Below are 21,308 nucleotides of genomic sequence, written 5' to 3' on the forward strand. Positions count from 1 at the left end.
AGGTGCATACATTGATTAAAACAAAACAAAAGTAATGTTCATAAGTATCTGGAAACAAAGACAATCAAAATGTCATCAAATAAGATTGGCTTAAAATGTTCAAGCCTTAGGAATAACAATTTGATGTAACATTGACAGAGAATCAATTCAGGAAGCAAAATTACAAAAGAAATCAAAACAATGAAAGGTGAATGGGGATAACGTGATAGTTTTGTGCGTGAGAAAACAATAATCATTGATAGTATCAAAAATTACCTACATGTAATACAAAGTAACAATAAACAAAATAATATGTGTCTTTCTTCGGAAAAGCAAAGTAAATAAAGTATCCAAAGAAACGTGCCGTAGAGATAAAACGAAGGGTGGACATATGTTAGAAAGATCTCTAGACAAAAAAGTACAAAAATATAATAGAAGTATAACTACAGAGCTACAAACATGGAATGTCTTGGGAAGACATTGAGGTTAGATTTGTGATATAATTAAAAATCTCTGGATATAAATTTTATACCAGAATTTTATAAAATATACTTACTAGAGTGGCAATTTATATTCAAAAAGGTCTATTCAAGACATTGGTGAAAGATGGTATTACAAAAAAAAATATATGATGTTTTGGAAATGATAAATAGTTTTCAAAATAAATACTTTTTTAAGAAGAACACTTAATAAGATATCACAACGGTTAAGGATTTATAAGGAATATCATACAATATATTGATATCATCAGCTATAGCACAAAAAAGCTAAGACGAAAAGAAAACTGTATATTAGAGTTCTCTTAAATTGATACCTTCATACCTTATAACTGGGAAACAACATTGAAGGCAGACAATTTTTCGCCTAGTGACAATGAATTTAAAATAATAGATAAACTTGACAGAAAAAGTAAGTAATTCTATTGGAAATGTCTTCATAACATAGTGCCTACCAACCATAACCTAATACAAATTGGGCTGTCAGATGGGAAAGTTTATTTCTGCAAGGTTAACGTTGAGACGAAACCACACTTATCTTATAGATGTATTCTATTGAAGAAAATGTATAGTACCACTTATGGATAAAGTAATAACTAGTATATCCAAACAACATGACATTCAAAAACTTTTTGTAACATACACAAAATGTATGTTGTGTTCTTAATAATGCTTTGGGGTTAATCAATTTTTTATTTTCTATAAAATGGCGTATTTGGAAATCAAAACAGAACATACATTTTGAATATGAAGTTAACGATGATATCTTAAATCCTTAAAATAAACAATTTAATCCTTTAATCCTTACAGTTTTTCTACGTACGGGATTCCCTGAAAAAACGTTTTCGACACTTATTGACTAAGTAGGACATGTGATGTATGTGCTGAATACATTGTATAAAAGAAAAGTAAAAATATTAAAGGGTTTTAGACACAAAAAGGTTAAAGTTGTCTATAGGTTGGTTTTATGAAAACCGGTCAAATTACCCTCACACTCCTGGGTTTGTGTATATACACGCTGAGATACAGGACACAGCATGGGCCCATCTGGACAACTGACCTATATGCAAAATTTCATTCTGATAACGAGGTCGGTCAGCCTCCTACGTCACAGGTTCACTGCTGCCGAGATGATAGTATAACTAACGTTATAAACACCAAAATGTGTGTCGCATTAAATCACTATTTACACACTATCTACCAAAGGTTTTGTGATGTGGGAGTACTTTACATTAATATATTGGGTTACAACAGTGAATTGGTTACATGTACTCCAGTGATGATCCCGTTATTCATTAAACAACTGTATTAAATTCAACTTTATTCCATAAGTTTTACAACTTATTGGATAAAATAGTATATAACATTAATGGACAAAGGCATCCACTCTTACATGATTTATAATTCAATAAGCTAATTAGTCAGATTTGTTACAGGGAAACAGAGAAATAATCTTTAAAAATGAATATATTCTAATTAAAGTCTTATAAAAAATCTTTCCTTAGTTTATTTGCTAGTGATGAATATTTTCCTAAATTGTTAAGTTCTTTTATATTTTCTACTTTGAGTAACTGAATACGTTTAAAGATACTATAGTATTTAAAATGATATGTTTTAATCAAATCAATACGAATGTCTGCGTAACATTTTCACCACATCAAATACATTTCCTTCATAACCTTCATAAAACATTCTTTAAGGAAATTGTCAAAAAAGGACGTTTTTTGAGTACATTACTGTAAAATTGAACAGAACAGTAACTGATTTCTTCAAGCATTTACCCAAGACTGACAGTTCAAAGTTACTGATTTAAATAAAGAATCCAATGATCTTTAGTTTCCAACATGTCATCATATCATGCTTTGAGTAAAAAATTATTTGGACGCTTTAATTTCAACCAATATTTAAAAATTCTTCATCTAATGTGTACAAAGGAAATTCTCAAAGTTCAATGTACAAAAAAAACATGTATCGTCTCAGATAAAAATCAAACTACTGCATTTTTATCAAATCTTTATCTTGCAAAATTAAGAAATGGATATTTTTATGTTAATATTACGTCAGAAAAGGGTAAAACATGTTCTTAAAAGTGTACAAAATCTTATCAAATTATGCCAAAAATAAAATGGTTAACAAGGCTAGGAAAATTTATCACCGTAAAAAGATTGCACAAGTGTCACCTCACTGTATAGTAGACCAGAGATGTATATATCACATGTGATATTTACATCTCTGAGTAGACCTATAGTGTATATGCAATTATTTGAGTTTTTAAGATAAAAATAAATAAAAAGATGACATTTGATATTACCAAGGTTATGATATTGTCCGCTGGTCTACTATTTTGATTATACAATTACAGACATGAGGTGTGGAAAGAAAATCTAAACATGTATATATAAGATGATAAAATCAGGACATTCACTGTCATTGCTTTAAATGTTTACAAAATAATATGGGGCTCTTTGAAGTTTCCCTCTATAAATGCATATACCATGGCAGATTCTAGCCTAGTGATACTGGTGAGGTGAACCAGATGACGCGTCGGACCACGTGACCACCTAGCTCTTTAAAATTTTTCAGTCAGCAGCAATATCCTAAAATAGATAAACAGCTTTGTAAGGCGAAGTGAAACCTGTGTCAGACAACATTTATGGGGTCGGGCTAACAGAAAATGGAAAAATACCCTGTGTGTCCAAAACCCTTTAAAATGATTCATTAATATTGCAAATCTAAGAAAGGATCCCAGGGCTTCTTAACCCAGCATTCCTTGCTGCAATATATATGTGCCGAGAAAATACAAAAGAAAACAATCTAGAAGACATTATGTTTTCAAAAAACACAAGATAATAAGTTTTCACAAAACAAAACAATAACTAATGATTTGATTTGTTTGCCACTTATTGTGAGCAAGCAATATATATATATAGATATAAATATATATCGAAGTCTTCCTTACCGCCGACTTTTGGTATTTTCCCTTAGGGATCTCCTTTCTAATTGAAAGGTAAAAAAAGAAATGACTTGGATGAATGCCTAACCTACTGCCAATCATTTTCATTGTGTATTACTACACAGCTAATGACAGCATAATTGTCAACATTCATTCAAGGATTAGTCCAGATTAAATCAGTGATCATCAACGTAATAAAACTGTTCATATCTTATATTAAGCATTTTATCAATATTTGTTTCTCTCACTTTCAGGCCATGGGGTTGTCCTTTTCTGTGCCAAAGATGTTCGAAATTCCGCCATCGTTGTCGAACATCTTTCGGAATTTAGAAAAAGAAATTCCGAACTATATTATTCCTAGCCACGGAAATTTGGAAGAGTGGGCAGACAGGGGAGTGCTTCTCCTCAATGCTACACTAACAGTTGCGTAAGTAACAAACGGTACTACTGCACCTTATTTAATTTTCATACCTTAAGTGTCTTGAGTTTCTGTGTGCTGTTATAGTAATGTTTCTTTCTTCTTGAGATTCTGTGTGTTATTATGAAAAAATTGTATCTTGAGTCTCTCTGTGTTGTTGTTGGTCGCGCCACCGCTCTACTTATATATTTTTCAAGTTTAGATCATGCGTTGCTGCGGGACAGTTTTCAGCTGCACATCCCAAAGCTCGCGAATGCCTTAATTTGAAGCGACACTTGATATAAAGTGTAATCAAGTTATTGGTTAATATACTACAAACACTGGTGCTGTTCACAGTCTCTCGGAATTTCATAGATTTCATAGATTTCGACAGAACAATGACGTTCAATAGTCTGTTCCAGTGAACATTCTTCATTTTCACCAGCAGTAACCGATTCATTATCATTTTCACTTTCTTTAAAAAAAAATTCATTTGAATGCTTATTTCAGATTTCAATAGCGCAATATCAAATAAAACAGCTGTAGGTATATATTATATTACCATGTTTATTGAAAAGCCTTTGTTTGAAATACATAGATCTGGAAACTCTTTGACTTTGAAAACAGCCTTTGATAAGGTATCTGTGCACCGGTTTTTATACTATACAGTATATATAAACAGGTTTTTCTGTTATTCTTTGCACATTTTAGACATCATTGCTGACAAACTGAAGTATACCTAAACTGGGTATATTGAAGTCGATTGGAGTAATAGTATAACTTCCCATTTCTTTAAAAATTTAAACAGATTTCAGCTGTTAATTTGTGTTATTAAAACTTAAACTCATCTCTTTATTCTTATAAGGCATATTATGTTCTTTCCGCTAGTAGAAAGTGGTGTTGTGTAATTAAGCTAATTCAGAAAAAATAATGAAATTTTTGAAAAATTCATACTCATTACCTTCAAGACTTACAGGAATAATTGGTAATCAGTTACAAACTGTGGTATCTGATCTATTAGTGTTTGAACATCTGATGGCAAATGCAGTACCACCCCATCCTTTTAAGATAAACTGACCCCCTGGTAGAACAATGTTTGTCATAAAAAAACTGAATCAGAGCAACTAGTCTCTTTTCAATGATACTTAAACATGTCAATGTATTCGGTATCATCTCGACTGCCAACCCATTATACACAGATGACATACATGTATGTAGAAGTTTGTTGGAGATTTTCTCCTTTTCATTTCATAAGCATGTCTATTATCTTTATTTTTCAAGACATGTTTATGAGACAGTGTTTTCAAATGTATATACCGTTGTCCAAATACTGTTGACAAACTAAATCAGACAGCGACTCTATATTTTGTTTATTTATTTTTTTCTTTACCCCTCCCTTTTTCAAATGATGTCGGACATAGATGAGTCAGTTGGACAGGGTTGCCCCCGCCGGCAACCAAGGAAAATTGCCTAATTGACATTTTAATACGTGTACTTGTAGCTGTTCTCACTCTTGTTAAATATTGTATGCTCCATGCTGAATTCATAAGCTAATTAATAACAAAAAATAATATAGAATTGGTACGATCAAACACAAATCATTAATTTTTCTTAGTTTTCATGATAAATACTCAAATGTGATTGGTCGAAAAATTCTTTTCATTCTTCTATGAAAGAAATTTCGAGAATGGCCCAAAAAATGTGACGTCACAATACGACAATTGAAGTTGCGTATTGATTTGAGAAAAAGAACCCCATTTAAAACCAGTAAAATTGTACATAAAATATGTTTTAAATTAGAAAATCATTTTCAAAAATAAATTTTAAGTGTTGATGTCAATTTTTTTTTTTTTTTTTTTTTGTTTCATCGGGGTATGAAACAAATTTTGTTTGCAAACTTCTGTAAGTATCCGCGTAGCGAGCGGTTTCTTACAGAAGTTTGCAAACAAAATTTGTTTCATATCCCGATGAAACTAAAAAAAATACATCAATTCTTAAATGTGTACGTTTCCGTATTTTCTAAATTCAAAAATTATAAATATTGAAACAGGTCAAAAAGATATCACCTAGCTTATGTTCTTATTGATGGGTTTAAAAGCATAGGTCAAGCTGTTTTTGAAGTCAATACAAGGCAGTCATATTATCATTACATTGTTGCCATTGTAAGTGATATCACTTAGTTGTTTATGTAAAACTTCTAAGTGATATCACTTAATAGGAATAAAATATAAAACGGCGTCCCATATTCAATAACCACCTAAATTCCTCTCTAGAGTTATTTTCATTTCTTTCGCTATAGCGATAGACTTGACAAACGATGCAGGCAGACACAGCTATATAAATTGTTATTGGGTAAACGTGCATAAATGACCACAAATAACGACTTGTGTTGGTTTAATTACATTCCAATATCCTCTGCATTAACGAAAGTTTTTTTTAAAGATATAATCTATTTATGTGTAAGTTAAACATGTCACACTATTACCATTGGTTAAATATTTTCATCCTAGTCCATATTTATCCTGGTCCATATTAAAAAAAAATTGTAATGTGTATTTTTGTAACCTTAGTTCATGTATAAGCTATATGAACCTATCTTTTAGCTAAACAGTGTACTCTATATGAACAGACGAATGCAATTACAGATGTATTTTATAATACTCAAAGTTACCTTTTATTCTTAATTTATTGTTTGAAATTTATGTATGTTGATAGTATGGTTGTAAATCTATGTATACACAATACATATGCATATGGTCTTTTCCGATTTTGTATTGTACTGCAACAAGGCACTTTCGTTGGTTTACTACATACCGATGTTCTGCTTATTTACGACAAATGTACTAATACTAGTAGTTTTTTACTGATATATTATCTATTTATGTATACACATAAACTGAAAAACAGTATCGCATCTGCTGCTCACAAAAGGTATTAAATTTCCATTTCTACTTCAATGAATACTTCTAGTAATATACAGTAATATATGATCAACATGATTTTCTGTGCCATACCAGTGCTAATGATCATAAAGTAAATTTAACCTTTATACTGTGTGTAGTGTATAAACAAGGGATATGATAAATTACCGTATAAACAATTTATTTACTAAAAGTATACACAATATACACTTTACCCATCATAGACACAACTCTCACTCACTCGGATGGTATTTACGCTGTATATATATATAAATGTCTCAAGAAAGTTCACCATGATATCTTCACGATGACACAATGATGGAACGTGGTCGTCCCCAGTCAATAGTTTTGCTAAACCAAAAGGGTTTTCTTAAACCCTGTATCATGACATGCACTTTGCTGCTGGAGCCACAGCCTGTATGCAGCCAGCCAATCCGACCCCTATGTGCTACTGCTTCCGTACCTATTGTATATTGGGCCCGGCGAGTGCTTCTCTATGTGGAACCAACATATATCGTCAGCTGTCTTCCCAACAAATCCATCCACTTCAGGTCCATGTCCAAAAGTGAAAAACAGACGTCACGTCATTTGGTGGTCTTGGCGATTCTATGTCTGACTGTTAGCCTTCATAAACGACACCCGTCTTACCGGTATGCCGGTCAGGGACTGAGTGAATACTCTTACCTGTGCAACGGTCATTATACTGTCATATCATATGAATTCAATTAATTTCCATTTCTTGACTTCCATTTCATTACCTGCTTCACAGCTCATCAGGTCACAACACCTCGAGTACAAAGTTTCTCAGTGTTATCATGCAGGATATTTTTTGCGACCCAACTTTGACGCTTGCGTCAATTAGTTTTCTTGTTATAGTAATCAGGGTGAGAAACATATTTTTGAAAGCACTCGTCAAAGGGGACGAGTGTCACATAAGAACAACTTGTCCCTGAACTAGAATCACTCGTCCCTCTGACTTTTTATTTTCAATTAAAAGGAAGAAGCACACATCATCCACTTTTCCTCCCACATGCCTGTGAGTTTTGGCTGAACAGAGCCATGTATTGATTGCTTCATTTGCATCAAATGTTGAAACATTTTGTGTCATCTGTCTTATTCTTATTAGATTTTGAAGTGTAGTTTGTTTAAACTGTGACCTGTATGTTGTCTTCAGTTTGTTCATAGAGCTAAAAGCTCGTTCACAAACAGCTGTTCATGGTGAAAGTGTAATCATTATGTTTACTAGTGCTAATATGTGTTTGAGATTATCTGGATTTAGCGTCAGTAAGTTTGCATATACTGTCTGAGGGAATGAGCTCCGCTGCCTGTTCAACCTTAACTTCAAATCTAGCCACTCTGCAGAGGCCTTATCTATGTCATCTTCAGAGAGGCAGTCTTTGAAGTGGTCAGTAAGATTGGCTACTTGGTTAATACCAAAACTTATCAGTTCATTAAGATCAACAGGCCATAATGTGTGGTCAAACACATGGAAATCAGAGTAGGGGGGTCCTGTAAATTTCCAAATTTGCTACTGATATACTGCAGAACTTCCTAAGTAAATATTTTGAAGGTTTTAATCAAGTTTGCAACTTTGTAAGGGAAACTGATTGAGATGATTCCTCACCACACTTGAAAACCGCATCAGATTAATTCTGTACAAATTAGCTGTAAAATTCTCCTGTATCAGGTCCATTCTCTTTCAGCTTAGACAACTCCACTGAGGCTCATTCCAACTTTTTCACAGTATCAGTGATAAAAAGCTCATCTTTCCGATAGCATTTACTAAGCTTCTTGAGAACAAAAGTTACCTCAATCATGAAATGAAAAACTTTTCAGTTTTGAGCTCCCTTAGCAATCCTTTGACCGGGCAGAATCTTCTCCAGTTCCCTGACCAAAATAATCCAAGTGATAATGGTAAAGCTCCGGATGATCTGTGCCTACTTGCCAACCAACGGATTTGCTGAACCACACTGGAATAGGCATAGTTTTCCTCAATTATTTCAGAAATAGCCTTTTAGCTCCCTCCTCTTCTTTGGAGAGTAATAGTAGTATTTAAACACTCCCTTAACAGTGTCATAAAACAGACGTAGATATGGAACAGTTTTCACAGCATCCAACACCTAAAGTTCTAGATTGTGTGCCACACAGTGAATGGACAATTGAGGAGAGACCCTTTGGGACAACCTAGTAGATACACCAGCCTTTTTTCCCATTAAGACAGCTGCGCTGTCAAACATACAGCCAACCAGCTTTGAAACTAGAATGTCCTGAGTGACTCCAACTGTTTTACTGCTTTATCGATTGCTGTTAATACGTCTTAGCTGTTGCATTTTCAAGTAAAAAAAAAGACACAAAGAACAGTCTTTTCCCTGCCTGAACGGCCTCGTGCTCAACTATTCAAGCATCAGTACTACCATCTGGCAGAACGGATAAAAACCTGATCTTTTTTTAGTTCTTGAACAAATATTTTTCACTTCATTTTTGGCAATGTTGTTAATGAAAACAGCACATGCCTTATCATTCTTGTACTTAGAACGTAGATCTATTCCAATTTTTTTCTTGCAGCTCACAAAGACCCTGAAATGTTTTGAAAGACTGACCCTGCTTTGGCTACATAATATGAGGTGTTGAAAAGGCAGCCAATTAATTTGGTCTGTTCTAATATTCATACTCTTCCTGACACTTCACACGTAATTTAGATTTACAATGAAAAGACAGATTCTTTCCTGAATTCACCTCACCCCCGGCGTTTTGAAAGGTTGGCTGCCTTTATCTGCCATCATTGGGTATTTCAGACAGTATGTAAAAACCTTTTTATTTATTTTTTGTTCATCATAATGGACCCAAGGAAATTCCTTGATCCAATTTTCATTAAAATTTCTCTTTTTCTTTTTTGGTTTCACCGCTGGACTTTCACTCTGCACAGCACCTTTAACTTTGGTCTCATCATCATCACGTTATTTTGCTGTTTTCTTTGATGACGAACCTTTCATAAACAGCGAGTCTATCGTTCGCTTGGCAATAGCGACATATGAACTGATAGACTTAACCGAAACTTTCAAGTCGGTTCTAAGCCGTAACACCTTTTTCCAGACATAGTTTTAAATAAAGTTTAATCATTTATTAGCCTGTGATACTTTGTTATATCTGGTATTAGAATTCCAAAAAAAGATATATAAAAGTATATAGAAGTCAGTGTGACTCGCTAGTGTTTACACAATGTCATTACTAATGTTTAATCCTGAGTGAGATTCGTGTGTTGGTTTATGTAAAATTCATCTTGTGACTCTATGTTAGGTACAACCGGGAGACATCATACGTTCCCGCTCTGTATCTGTCAGCGCATCGGCGTTTTCTTGCCTTTAAATCAGTTACAACTGTCGTAAATTTATGTTTGATGAAGTTTAACGTTATTGCTTTTTTTCAGACCCAATGACGCTAATTCACATTCGAAGTATGGCTGGAAGATATTCACTGATCGTGTCATCCAAATTATCAACGACAAATGTGATAAGGTTGTGTTCCTGCTTTTGGGAGAAGACGCACACAAAATGGAAACAAAAATCGACCCAAAACACCGTGCAGTCAGAGCTCCACATCCGGTATATTACACTTTCAAGGATTGTCAGTGTTTCGCAGAGGTTAACCGAGTCCTATGTGATTTAGGCATCGACGAAATGGACTGGTCACTAACAGACGAATTGAGTTTTTGAAAAAAAATGTTTTTAAAAAATCAAACGTTTACAACTGAAGGTTGTTTTCATGTAGGGCTGTATATAAATGAAAGAAAAACAATTAAAATCACATCTAAGATTACATAATTCAAAGAATATATCAAATATATCAAATAGCAGAAAATTGAACTTAAAACGTTCTTTAGAGTATTCTTAATTGTATGTAAGTAAAATGTTTTCATTTTCAATGCTGGCGTTTTTGTTCCTATAATTCTGCGATACAAGTTTATAATCGTGTTGTTCGCTGGGACTTTTTTTTGAAAGAAAACCCGATTTTTGATTAAAGGAGATAGACGGAGGGTGGATTGCATACACGCTTAAATGCTTCGTTGACAATATCTTTGTGGAGTTTGATGTATAGAGTTTCAAACAGACTATTGATTTATCCTAGAGAACAAACTCTGTCTTTTCCTTTACCAACATGTCTTGTTTTCTACGGAGTCGGACTATAGGAAACTTGTCATATGGAAGGTCGTTCATGTTTAAAATTAAATAACTTATGCTAACGCTTTAAATAGTAAAGATAGTTTAAATTCATCTACAGCTTCGTAAAGTCACAGGCGTCCGCTTTTGGTTAGTATCAATAGAAAAAATATATAAGTCCCTACTCCTATTACATCAACAATATGTAATGCTTGAAGATCTACGATACATCGACTGTGGAGTAAAAGAAGACTTGTTTGGTCGACAATTATACATTGCATTGTTAATAGAGCAGTCGACCAATCAGATTGCCCCTTGCATACCAACCCTAAAATATACAAATTATTTCCGTTCCACAGTCGATGCATCGTCGGCTATCACGACCGCTTTTGATTTAGTTTATCATCTTTAAATCATTGTCACACGACAGAAGAATGGCATGCATTGATATTTAAGGACTCTCAATCAAGTTGAGTCACTCAAGTTTGTGTGCAATTGATATTTTAGTCGTAGTGAACTCAAATTCAAAGACAATCGAAGCTCATCCCACACTTCCATTTTTTAGAGCGTTACACGTTGTTGATATAGTAGGAGTAGGAGCTTTATATCTATTTTATTTTCTATCAATGCTAACCAGAGGCAGACGCCTGTGGTAAGGTGAACGAGTTAAAACTCGTAGATATGTTTTTGCGGTTTTTATTTGGTTAACCCCACATTAGCTTATTATTTTATGAGTGATCAAAGTGATATTTTATGTGTTTTTGGTATATTGTATCTCATAATATTCTAATATCACTTTTTAGTAACTAATAAATGATTTGTCACCCTCTGTTAGGGTGACCTTAGTTATTCAATACAGCTGTTGAGTTATTTCTTGTAAGTGTGTTCAAAACATCTTAAATAACAACAGTCTTAAGTCAAGATGCCTGAACTCAATTTCTGAAGAAAAGAAGAACAGTATTGGATTTACCAGATTGCTTTTATCGTAATGGAAATCGATGTCATGATGACAGGTGAACGGGAGTTCTCGTTATTTTCATTTTGGAATATTTAATCGCCCGAAGTGGGTACCTACTGAAATAACATTTAAAACTAAAACGTTGTGCAGGGCACCTCAGATATCGAAATGCATGCTATTAATTTGTATAGGTACTAGATTGTATTAACACATGCAGCAGTATGCATCGTTTCAAAAATGATTCTGAAATGAAAAAGCTGCTGATAAAATGGTTATATTTCATGGAAACTATTCCAAGAACGGTCTTTGTCTGTCACATTCATTTCTAGGTTATGATCAATAATAACAGACAATAAAGAAGGATCAACCCGTCTCTAAAATTGAGAAAATACTTATTAGTTTTGTTATACAATTCTTAATCAGAGAACCGAAGGGAAGAACATGTTTTCGTCCGATGCCATTAAGAGATACCTTTATATGAAATTGTATCATAATTAATACAAGTATGAAAATGAAACATGATCTTTAATATATAAACGGCCATGGAATATTTTACATATACATATATTTTTCCTGCAACTGCTACCGCATTGTCGGTATACACCCACCATTTATAGTTTTCCTGTATACGGCAGTGACAGAAAACAGCTATAAACTTAGCACGTGCGTCAGTTCGACTAGCCTACTTCCAAGTGAAACAACGATTAAAAGGCGAACATATTTGTATTATTGTTGATACGGTTTCACTTCAAAATGATTATTTTTGATGACTGTCGCAGAATAAACAGAATACATGGTCAGTGTCTTCAAATATATGATGTATTTTTGACTCGGGACAGAAAGACAAAAGTTGCTCACCGAGTCTCGCCATTTTGTCTTCTTAACCCTCGCCAAATACAGCTTATTTTTTAAGTCACTTATCATGTATTATCTCTCGATATATATGGGTTAAGATTATTAACGGTACTAATCCGGGTAACATTGGATCCTAGCAAAGGTTTGTCTTCTGGATACGATTTACTTGAAATTTTAATAAGGGGCAAATAAATAATTCAAACAGTCTAAATTTTCGAGGCAATCCGCACCTTTATCAAGACACGGAGAATATAAATATAATCACATAATATATAAACCGCACTCAAAATTACAATAAGATACAGTAAGACTAGTTTTTTGGTAGTAGTTGAAATAAAAACCATGAATAATGTTATGTTGAGGTTTATGGGGGTATAAACCTCAATAGGTCTTGAGACAAGTTTTATGAACTGCGAAGAAGTTCATACTAAATTTGTCTCAAGACCTATTGAGGTTTATACCCCCATACACCTTAATATAACTTTATTCAATCCTTATATTTATATTTTTTTTGATATTTTGTACAATATTTTGTCTTTGACAAATAGGGACTTGTGCAAGTCTACCACAGAACTTGCCGAAATGTACGTGATCACTCTGCATCTACATATGGTTAATACTTTCAGGATTTCTTTCGTGAACAAACTTAATAGCGAATTAAAACATATATTAGTTTTAAAGGAATTAATTTCATATAAATATGATCACTTTTGAAAAGGAATTAAACAAATATAGTCCAAGCTCGACAAATGTATTCCTGCGCCGGACTTGATATAGTTCATTGAAAAATGACTCGAGTTAACACTGCCCTTATTTGATAATGGATAGGTATTTTAAATTATATTACATACCTGAGACCCGATTGACTAAAGGAAGCAGAATTCTAAAATCCTTTTTATATTCCTGTATTCCTAGTAACATTATTTCATAATATATTTTTAGTCTCAAAAATGTGTTTTTCTCTTATTAAGTCATATCCTTTTGTTTAAGTCTAATGATATTGAATTAAATCCAGGACCTCTATGCAATCTTGATATTTCACACTTAAATATAAGATCACTTAGGAATAAAACAGACATTATTGAAGCCGAGTTGAATAATAATGACATCATATGAGTTACTGAAACTCATCTTTCTCCTGCTGTATCTGATTCTGATATTTCTATTGACTCGTACTCTCATGATCGACTGGACCGAAGATCAGGCCCTGGCGGGGGGTTTTAATTTATCACAAAAACACTATTGTTACAAAAAGGCGAGTTGACCTTGAACATAAAGATATTGAAATAATTTGGATAGAAGTCCATGTTGAGTCTCATAAAATTCTATTAGGTTGTATTTATAGGCCTGAAATGCCTGTCAGCTATTGGGATACCCTATATTCTATTCTGAAAAGAGCAGTAGACACAAATTTGAATATAGTATTGACAGCTGACCTGAATGTTAATATCCTAAACTTACAACCTCATAGTCATCTCGGCAGATTAATAACAAAATTTAACTTCAATAGCTTTGTAAATGATCCTACTAGGATAACTGCAACTACATCAACCTCTATAGATGTTGTCTTTTCTAATAATCATAATTTGGTTTAAAATGTAGTTGTAACTCCTCCTATTTGTAGTGACCATTGTGTTATTAAATTTAATGTCTCATATAATGTTTTTTTAACTAAATTCTTATCAGAAACAAATGTTGATCTATCATGAAGCTGACTTTGAAAAAATGAATAGGAATTTGAGTTTAATACATTGGAAATTATCATCAGAATCACATAATAGTAATTAATTAAATGATGTTTTGTGTGATGCTATCAATGAACAAATATCAGAATGTATCCCTAGTAAACTAATAACAGTTAGACCTAGTGATAAAAAATGGGTTACAAATGAAATTAGATTAAAAATAAGACAAATGAATAGTGTACATATGAAAGCAAAAATAAGTAATCTGCCAGCCCATTGGGAAAACTATAGGAAAGTCAGGAATGACACCATTACTCTTATACGAGAATCAAAGAAAAAAATTATTGGTAATTTACAAAAATCTTTTGCAAACAAAAACACAACTAGCACCTGGTGAAAAATAGCTAAGAATGTACTTAATATAAACAATAAGTCAAGCCCTATCCCTCCTCTTAAAATTGAAGATTCTTTTATTCAACATCCCTTTGATAAAGCGGAATGTCTGAATAAATACTTCACATCCATATCTACTTCTTCAGAAAATCTTGAGCCTGTTCCTGACATTGAAATAAACCTTCCACATTCTTTAGAAAATATAACAATTACCCAACAAGACACTAGTGATCAACTTCTTCTTCTTAATAGCGATAAGCCACCTGGTCCTGATGGTAGGATTCCTAAAATCATCAAGAAACTTGAACCTTCTATCACCCTTCCTCTTACTTTACTCTTCAATAAAACTATTCAAACAGGAGTTATCCCCCTTCGCTGGAAAACTGCAAACATAAATGCTATGTATAAAGGAAAGGGGTCGGTTAATGATGTGTCTAATCATAGGCCTGTTTCTATTACATCTTGTTTAAGTAAAATAATAGAAAAAATAATCTTTAAATACTTGTATAATTATTTGAAAGAACACAATATTATCATCAAATATCAATCTGGGTTTATGCCAAATGATTCAACTGTTAACCAACTGTTATCTATTTATCATACCATGTGCAAAGCCTTGATAAATATAAAGAACTGTTTTCTGTGACATAAGCAAGGCGTTTGATCGTGTTTGGCATGACGGACTTTTACATAAATTACAACTTTATGGTATTAAGGGGAAACTGCTATTTTGGTTTAAAGATTTTTTATATGATCAAAAGCAAAGGGTACAAACTAACTGAGGGATTTATCTCTACATTCAGGTCTGTAAATGCGGGGGTACCCCAGGGCTCGGTCCTCGGTCCAATGTTGTTTTTACTTTATATAAATGATTTAGTTGACTGTGTTACCAATGTTATTGAGCTGTTTGTAGATGACACATCACTGTACGCTATAACAGATGATGATCCTAATCAATTAGCTGGGCAATTAACAGATGATTTAACTAATATTAAGAACTGGGCCACCAAATGGGATATCAAGTTCAACCCAAATAAAACTGAATCTGTTATTTGTTTTCTAAAAAACAAAATTCTACTCATCCAGACATATATTTTTATAATGAGCCAGTAAGTGTGACCCGTACTCATAAACATTTATGCCTTACATTCAGTGAAGATGCTAGATGGAATGATCACATTAATGACATTTTTCAAAAAGCAAGTAAAAGGTTAAATATTTTAAGGATCATGAAACATCAGCTGGATAGAAAATCATTAAATACTATTTACATTTCTTATATAAGACCAATACTGGAATATGCTGATGTGGTATGGGACAATTGCCCACAAAACTTAAAAGATCTCTTAGAATCTGTCCAACTTGATGCTGCTAGGATAATAACAGGATTGCGTAGAGGTATCTCACATCATATTTTGTAAAAAGAATTAGGATGGGTAACATTAGAAAGTAGAAGAAAACAACACAAACTACTGTTGATGTACAAAATTCTCCATAATGAATCACCAGATTATTTGAATGATATTGTTGAACCCAATCTCCATGATCCAACCCTATCTGGATATCCACTTAGATCAGTTAGACTATTTGATCCACCTTTATGCAGAACAATTAATTATTTTAATAGTTTCTTTCCTTCCATGTTTAATGAATTCAATAACATTGCTTCTAGTCTAGAAAATGTTCACTATATATATCAGTTTAAAAAATTAATCTCTCAGCACCATATCCCAAATTCAAATACTATTGATGTTTTCAAACTATTAGGAAATCGAGAGATGAACATTCTTCTCTGTCAACTAAGAAATAATGCTAGCAATCTTAACTTCGACCCCTTCCAAGATCATCTATCCGATTCACCTATGTGTTATTGTTATGCTAGTATTGAAACTCCTCAAGTCATTCATCATGACCACTTACTACAAGATGTTTTTCTCAACGGCTGTGGAAATTGTAATGAAACTGAAAATTTAGCTATTCTCTCTGCAGTATCTAAATACATTTCTGATTCAAAAAGATTTAAATTTCATGCTTGATAACTTACATTTTGTATAACCATATTAGTATAGAACATATACAAAATGTACATGTATGTAAGCATGTTATGATATGAAAGACATACTTATATTTATTATTATTTACTATTTATTATTATTTCCTTTAACAAAATATGCATGTGTAGTGAGATATAAATAAAAATGATGTACATTTTGTATATTGTGATATACAAGTAGTAATGAATGAATTTTTACAAAGATGGTATATATATTGATACCATGTAAACTTGTACAATATAATTTAATGCTACTTCCTGCTTCTGCCTACTTTTTTCTATATATAAGTCATATGGTTGTTTATACTATGGAGAGTGTGGCTTGGTGGTCAAAGTATACATATTTCTACCTACATGTAAATATTGTGAGGCAGCTCCTGTTAAATACTATTCTCAGTCAAATAATCATTTCAAACTTTATATTTAACCTTTAACCCAAACAATATAAACTATCTGGTGATATGGAATTTCTAAATTTCATCAGTGGATGGCCAGTGTGATGATGAAATGGACTATGTGGCCTGTATCTGTTGGGATAAGGAAATTCAGTATCATCAGATGTTTATTCCATACAGTTTGTATGTTAAATTTTATTCAATTAGGAGATAAATGCCTATTCTGTCTATTTGCTTTAAATAACGTTTTACCTATTTTAAAAGGTTAGAGTATTCTCTTCATAAAACAAAATTAATACTAATCTAATGGAGTTGTCTCTTTGTTAAGCATTGGGATTGTAATATGTAATGTGTTATAGTATGTCCATGTTTGTACCATTGTGTATGTTACTGTTTTGGGAGAGGCGATGGTTACATGTACAAAGCACTGCTCCAGGATGGAACGCTATGTGACCAACGGCCAAGACATTTTAATATATCCTGCGCGTTCAAAAGCCGAATATTGTTACAGCGTATAGGAACAGGTGGACGATATTGCATAAAAACTTGATGCATTATCGTCCATGTAATGATAATGAATATAATAAATATATTATTATAAAGTATGGAGGACTCTCAAAATATTCTGTAAAGAGTAAAATTGGCCAGCGTCCCTGACAGCAAACGTATATGAAAAAATGACCAGGACTGTACAGACCAAAATTAACGAGTACGGAAATGTCACTATGGGATACACTTCAGACTGTTGGAGACTGATATATACAAAACTAATCAAATTATAGAGATAATTCACAATTGAATTAAAGTGGTGTACAAGGTGGTGTATTAGATCATCACTGTTAATTACTTATTTAATAACAGCTGTCCTTGAGTAATCCTTTCCTTTTCGTTTCTCCAGAATTAAAATGTTTATAAATCCAGCAGTTCACAGTTCCGGGAATTTATAATCCAACATAACTCACAAAGCTCTCCTTAACAGTGGTAAATCAGTTATCGGTATCAGGAATTTAATAATCCAACTGAATTCATATAGCTCTACTTGACTATTGTAAACCACTTCTTGATAACAATTGGTCTTTCCTTCAAGTACATTCTCCAACCATCTCTTTACTAGAATTCTCTAACACGCATCTTGTAAACAACCATTTGTCAATAAACACTTGTTAACAAAATATTATGACAAATCTCTCTTCAAGGAAATTCCAGACACTTCTATTTTCATATAAGTTTGCAAGTGTTTTTCATTTTTGTAAGAGCTGTCTCCCTTTAACCACTTGTATATGTAACGTTATGAAGATTTTATCAGAGACACACGTTGGTCCCAAATTACAGAAAAGATTATAGTATAATCTCAGAGCGTTAAAATGAAGGCGCTTCCACTACAGAAGGCTTTTCAATATCATTCATGTATACGACAAAGAGAAAGCATCTTTGATTCGCCTCCTACAAGTACCGTACATCAGTATATGAAAGGTCCAAAATTTTATTTCCTATAGAATAGTGTAGTGGTTTTTATCCCACCATCATCAAATGGTGGGCTATTCAAATCGCCCTGCGTCCGTGGTCCGTCAACCGTCGTCCGGCCGTCCCTCCGTAAACAATTCTTGTTATTGTAATGGTTCATGGATATGGGCATTTCAGCTGCATAGTCCAATTTGTGGCTGTGCGGTTGAGTGTCGTGTCTGTATACCGAAGTTGAGCAACGTCGAGGATGGTTCCCCTTGGTCCGTAGTTATGCATATTGCATTTTGGGACCAAACAGAAAAAAAAACATGGTCCGACAGGCAGCCATCTTGGATTTTGACATTTGAAGTTTTCTATCGCTATTTCTCAGAAAGCACTGAAGGGACTTTTCTGAAATTTCATATCTAGGTTCCCCTCGGTCTTTTGTTATGCATATTGCAGTTTGGGACCATGATTCTTTCTGCGTTCTCCGCGGGTGGTTTTTATCAAAATCAATAAGAGTTGAAATTTTTCCAATCAATTATTTGTGGTATTTATGTGATCTTGCCATTATTGTGAAATTTGTCATTTTTCTTTAGGGAATCTTCATGGCAATCACTGATGACTAAGCATGTCTTAAGTACAAAATCATATATGTTGATACTGGTAATTCCAAAGAAGATGCGATAAACTGTAATCCACATATGATATGCTCATATTAATATACCATATACCTTTGTTAATTAGTACTGTTAATAAGGTGGCAGAATTAATTAACCTGATCAAAAGTCATTCTTATTTTAGACAGATCCGTTGACTGGCACATTTATTATGAAACACGACATAAAGTCCGGATTCGAATAAGAAGAGTAATGGAATAGTGTACATGGATAAAGACTGATAAAGTCTGTTGTATATATGTAGCACAAATTTGTATATTTATACATGGGTATCTGGACACGTGCTTACTTAAGTTCTAGGCAATATATTTGCATTTGCTCATTTCATCTTATGTGCCTGGATCTTTTTTTTTTCAGAAAAACTGTTTGATATTTATCTTTTATTGATAGACTGGGTAAGAGGAGTGTAAATTGTGTCTGGGGACATTGTTTATATTTTGAAGGCTGACCCCAAAGCCCCAACCTTGGCAGCCTTCCAATGTATAAATGTTCTTGGGGATTAGATGTTTGTGTTGAAAAAGAAAATTATATATAGTTTGTTTTTTAACCAACAAATTGTTTTATGTCAGAACGTAATAAATAGCTAAAAACTATCATTAATCAACCAGCGAGTTACCAACATTTGACAGCGATCAGTCAAATTACGCCATGCTGAAGTAAAAACACAGAAAACCATTCACCTTGAACGCATGCTTGTATCTTTATTTATGCTCACCCTGATCAACTAAATGTTAAAAGTCACCATGTGCATACAACTATGACTTCGGGGGCCTGTTTATTTACAGCAGAGTTGTTGGTAATTTTCTAAAAGCATACAGTTTTAGTTTGAACTTTTCACAAAGGCATTGATTTGATTGACACATGTCAGAATACGCTATATCTCTTTCGGTTAAACATTTTTTACATCATTTATAATATATATACACTGTATGTACCATTCGACATTTATTCAAAAACATTTTTGATAATATTTCTCTAACTATGCTCGTTTGTCTTAATAGTATCTAAAACGACGATTTTTTTTTTAAATTGAAATACTTATCTATATGTCACGTTTATGCGATATCATTCCCAGCCGCCAAAGAGGCAATTCTCATGACATATTATATGAAGAGCTAGGAACGATTTGGATAAAGGAAGAAAATAACGCAAATTAGTAATGATGTATAGAATTATAAATGATCAAATTCCAATGTACTTGAAAGAAAGTCTTAAGCCACATTTTTATTACCCACTTTCTCGAACTGCCAGCTCCTTTAATATTTTCTACCTATCTTATATTTAATAAATCAGATCTACTTATTGTTCGCTCTTTATATCAGTTCAAGAAATTACGGTGGCTTATTAAGGACATACAAAGATTTTGTTCTATGTTAGGGCCTTCAAATAATAACTTAGGGCCCTAACTTAGTAACCCAGGGCCCTTGCTCACCTATCTTTAGACCCTTTTTTAGTAATCTAGGCCCAAACATAAGCTATCTTAGGGCCCTAACTTAGTAGCCTAGGGCCCTAACCTAGTAACCCAGTATCTTAACTTCGCTATCTTTGGGCCCTAACAAAGTAACCAAGGGTCCTAACTTAGCTATCTTTGGGCCCTAATTTAGTAATCTAGGCCCAAACATAAGCTATCTTAGGGCACTAACTTAGTAGCCTAGGGCCCTAACCTAGTAACCCAGTATATTAACTTCGCTATATTTGGGCCCTAACAAAGTAACCAAGGGTCCTAACTTAGCTATCTTTGGGCCCTAATTTAGTAATCTAGGCCCAAACATAAGCTATCTTAGGGCCCTAACTTAGTAGCCTAGGGCCCTAACCTAGTAACCAAGTATCTTAACTTCGTTATCTTTGGGCCCTAACAAAGTAACCAAGGGTTCTAACTTAGCTATCTTTGGGCCCTAATTTAGTAATCTAGGCCCTAACATAAGCTATCTTAGGGTCCTAA

General features: G+C 33.3%; 1 protein-coding gene across 4 annotated transcripts in view; it reads left to right on the forward strand.

Annotated features, from left to right (window-relative positions):
• LOC117343791 (uracil-DNA glycosylase-like) overlaps positions 1-11,758 on the forward strand; it is a 32,797-nt gene extending 21,039 nt beyond the window's left edge. For all 4 annotated transcript variants that reach the window (XM_033906291.1, XM_033906292.1, XM_033906290.1 and 1 more), the window contains 2 exons: positions 3,684-3,856; positions 10,175-11,758. In XM_033906291.1, coding sequence (XP_033762182.1) covers positions 3,684-3,856; positions 10,175-10,460 — 459 coding nt within the window. In that variant the 3' untranslated portion in view covers positions 10,461-11,758. The remainder of the gene's footprint in view (positions 1-3,683; positions 3,857-10,174) is intronic.
• Positions 11,759-21,308: the final 9,550 nt, after the last annotated feature.

This window comes from Pecten maximus, chromosome 15 (genome assembly GCF_902652985.1).
Source record: "Pecten maximus chromosome 15, xPecMax1.1, whole genome shotgun sequence".
Lineage (NCBI taxonomy): Eukaryota > Metazoa > Mollusca > Bivalvia > Pectinida > Pectinidae > Pecten > Pecten maximus.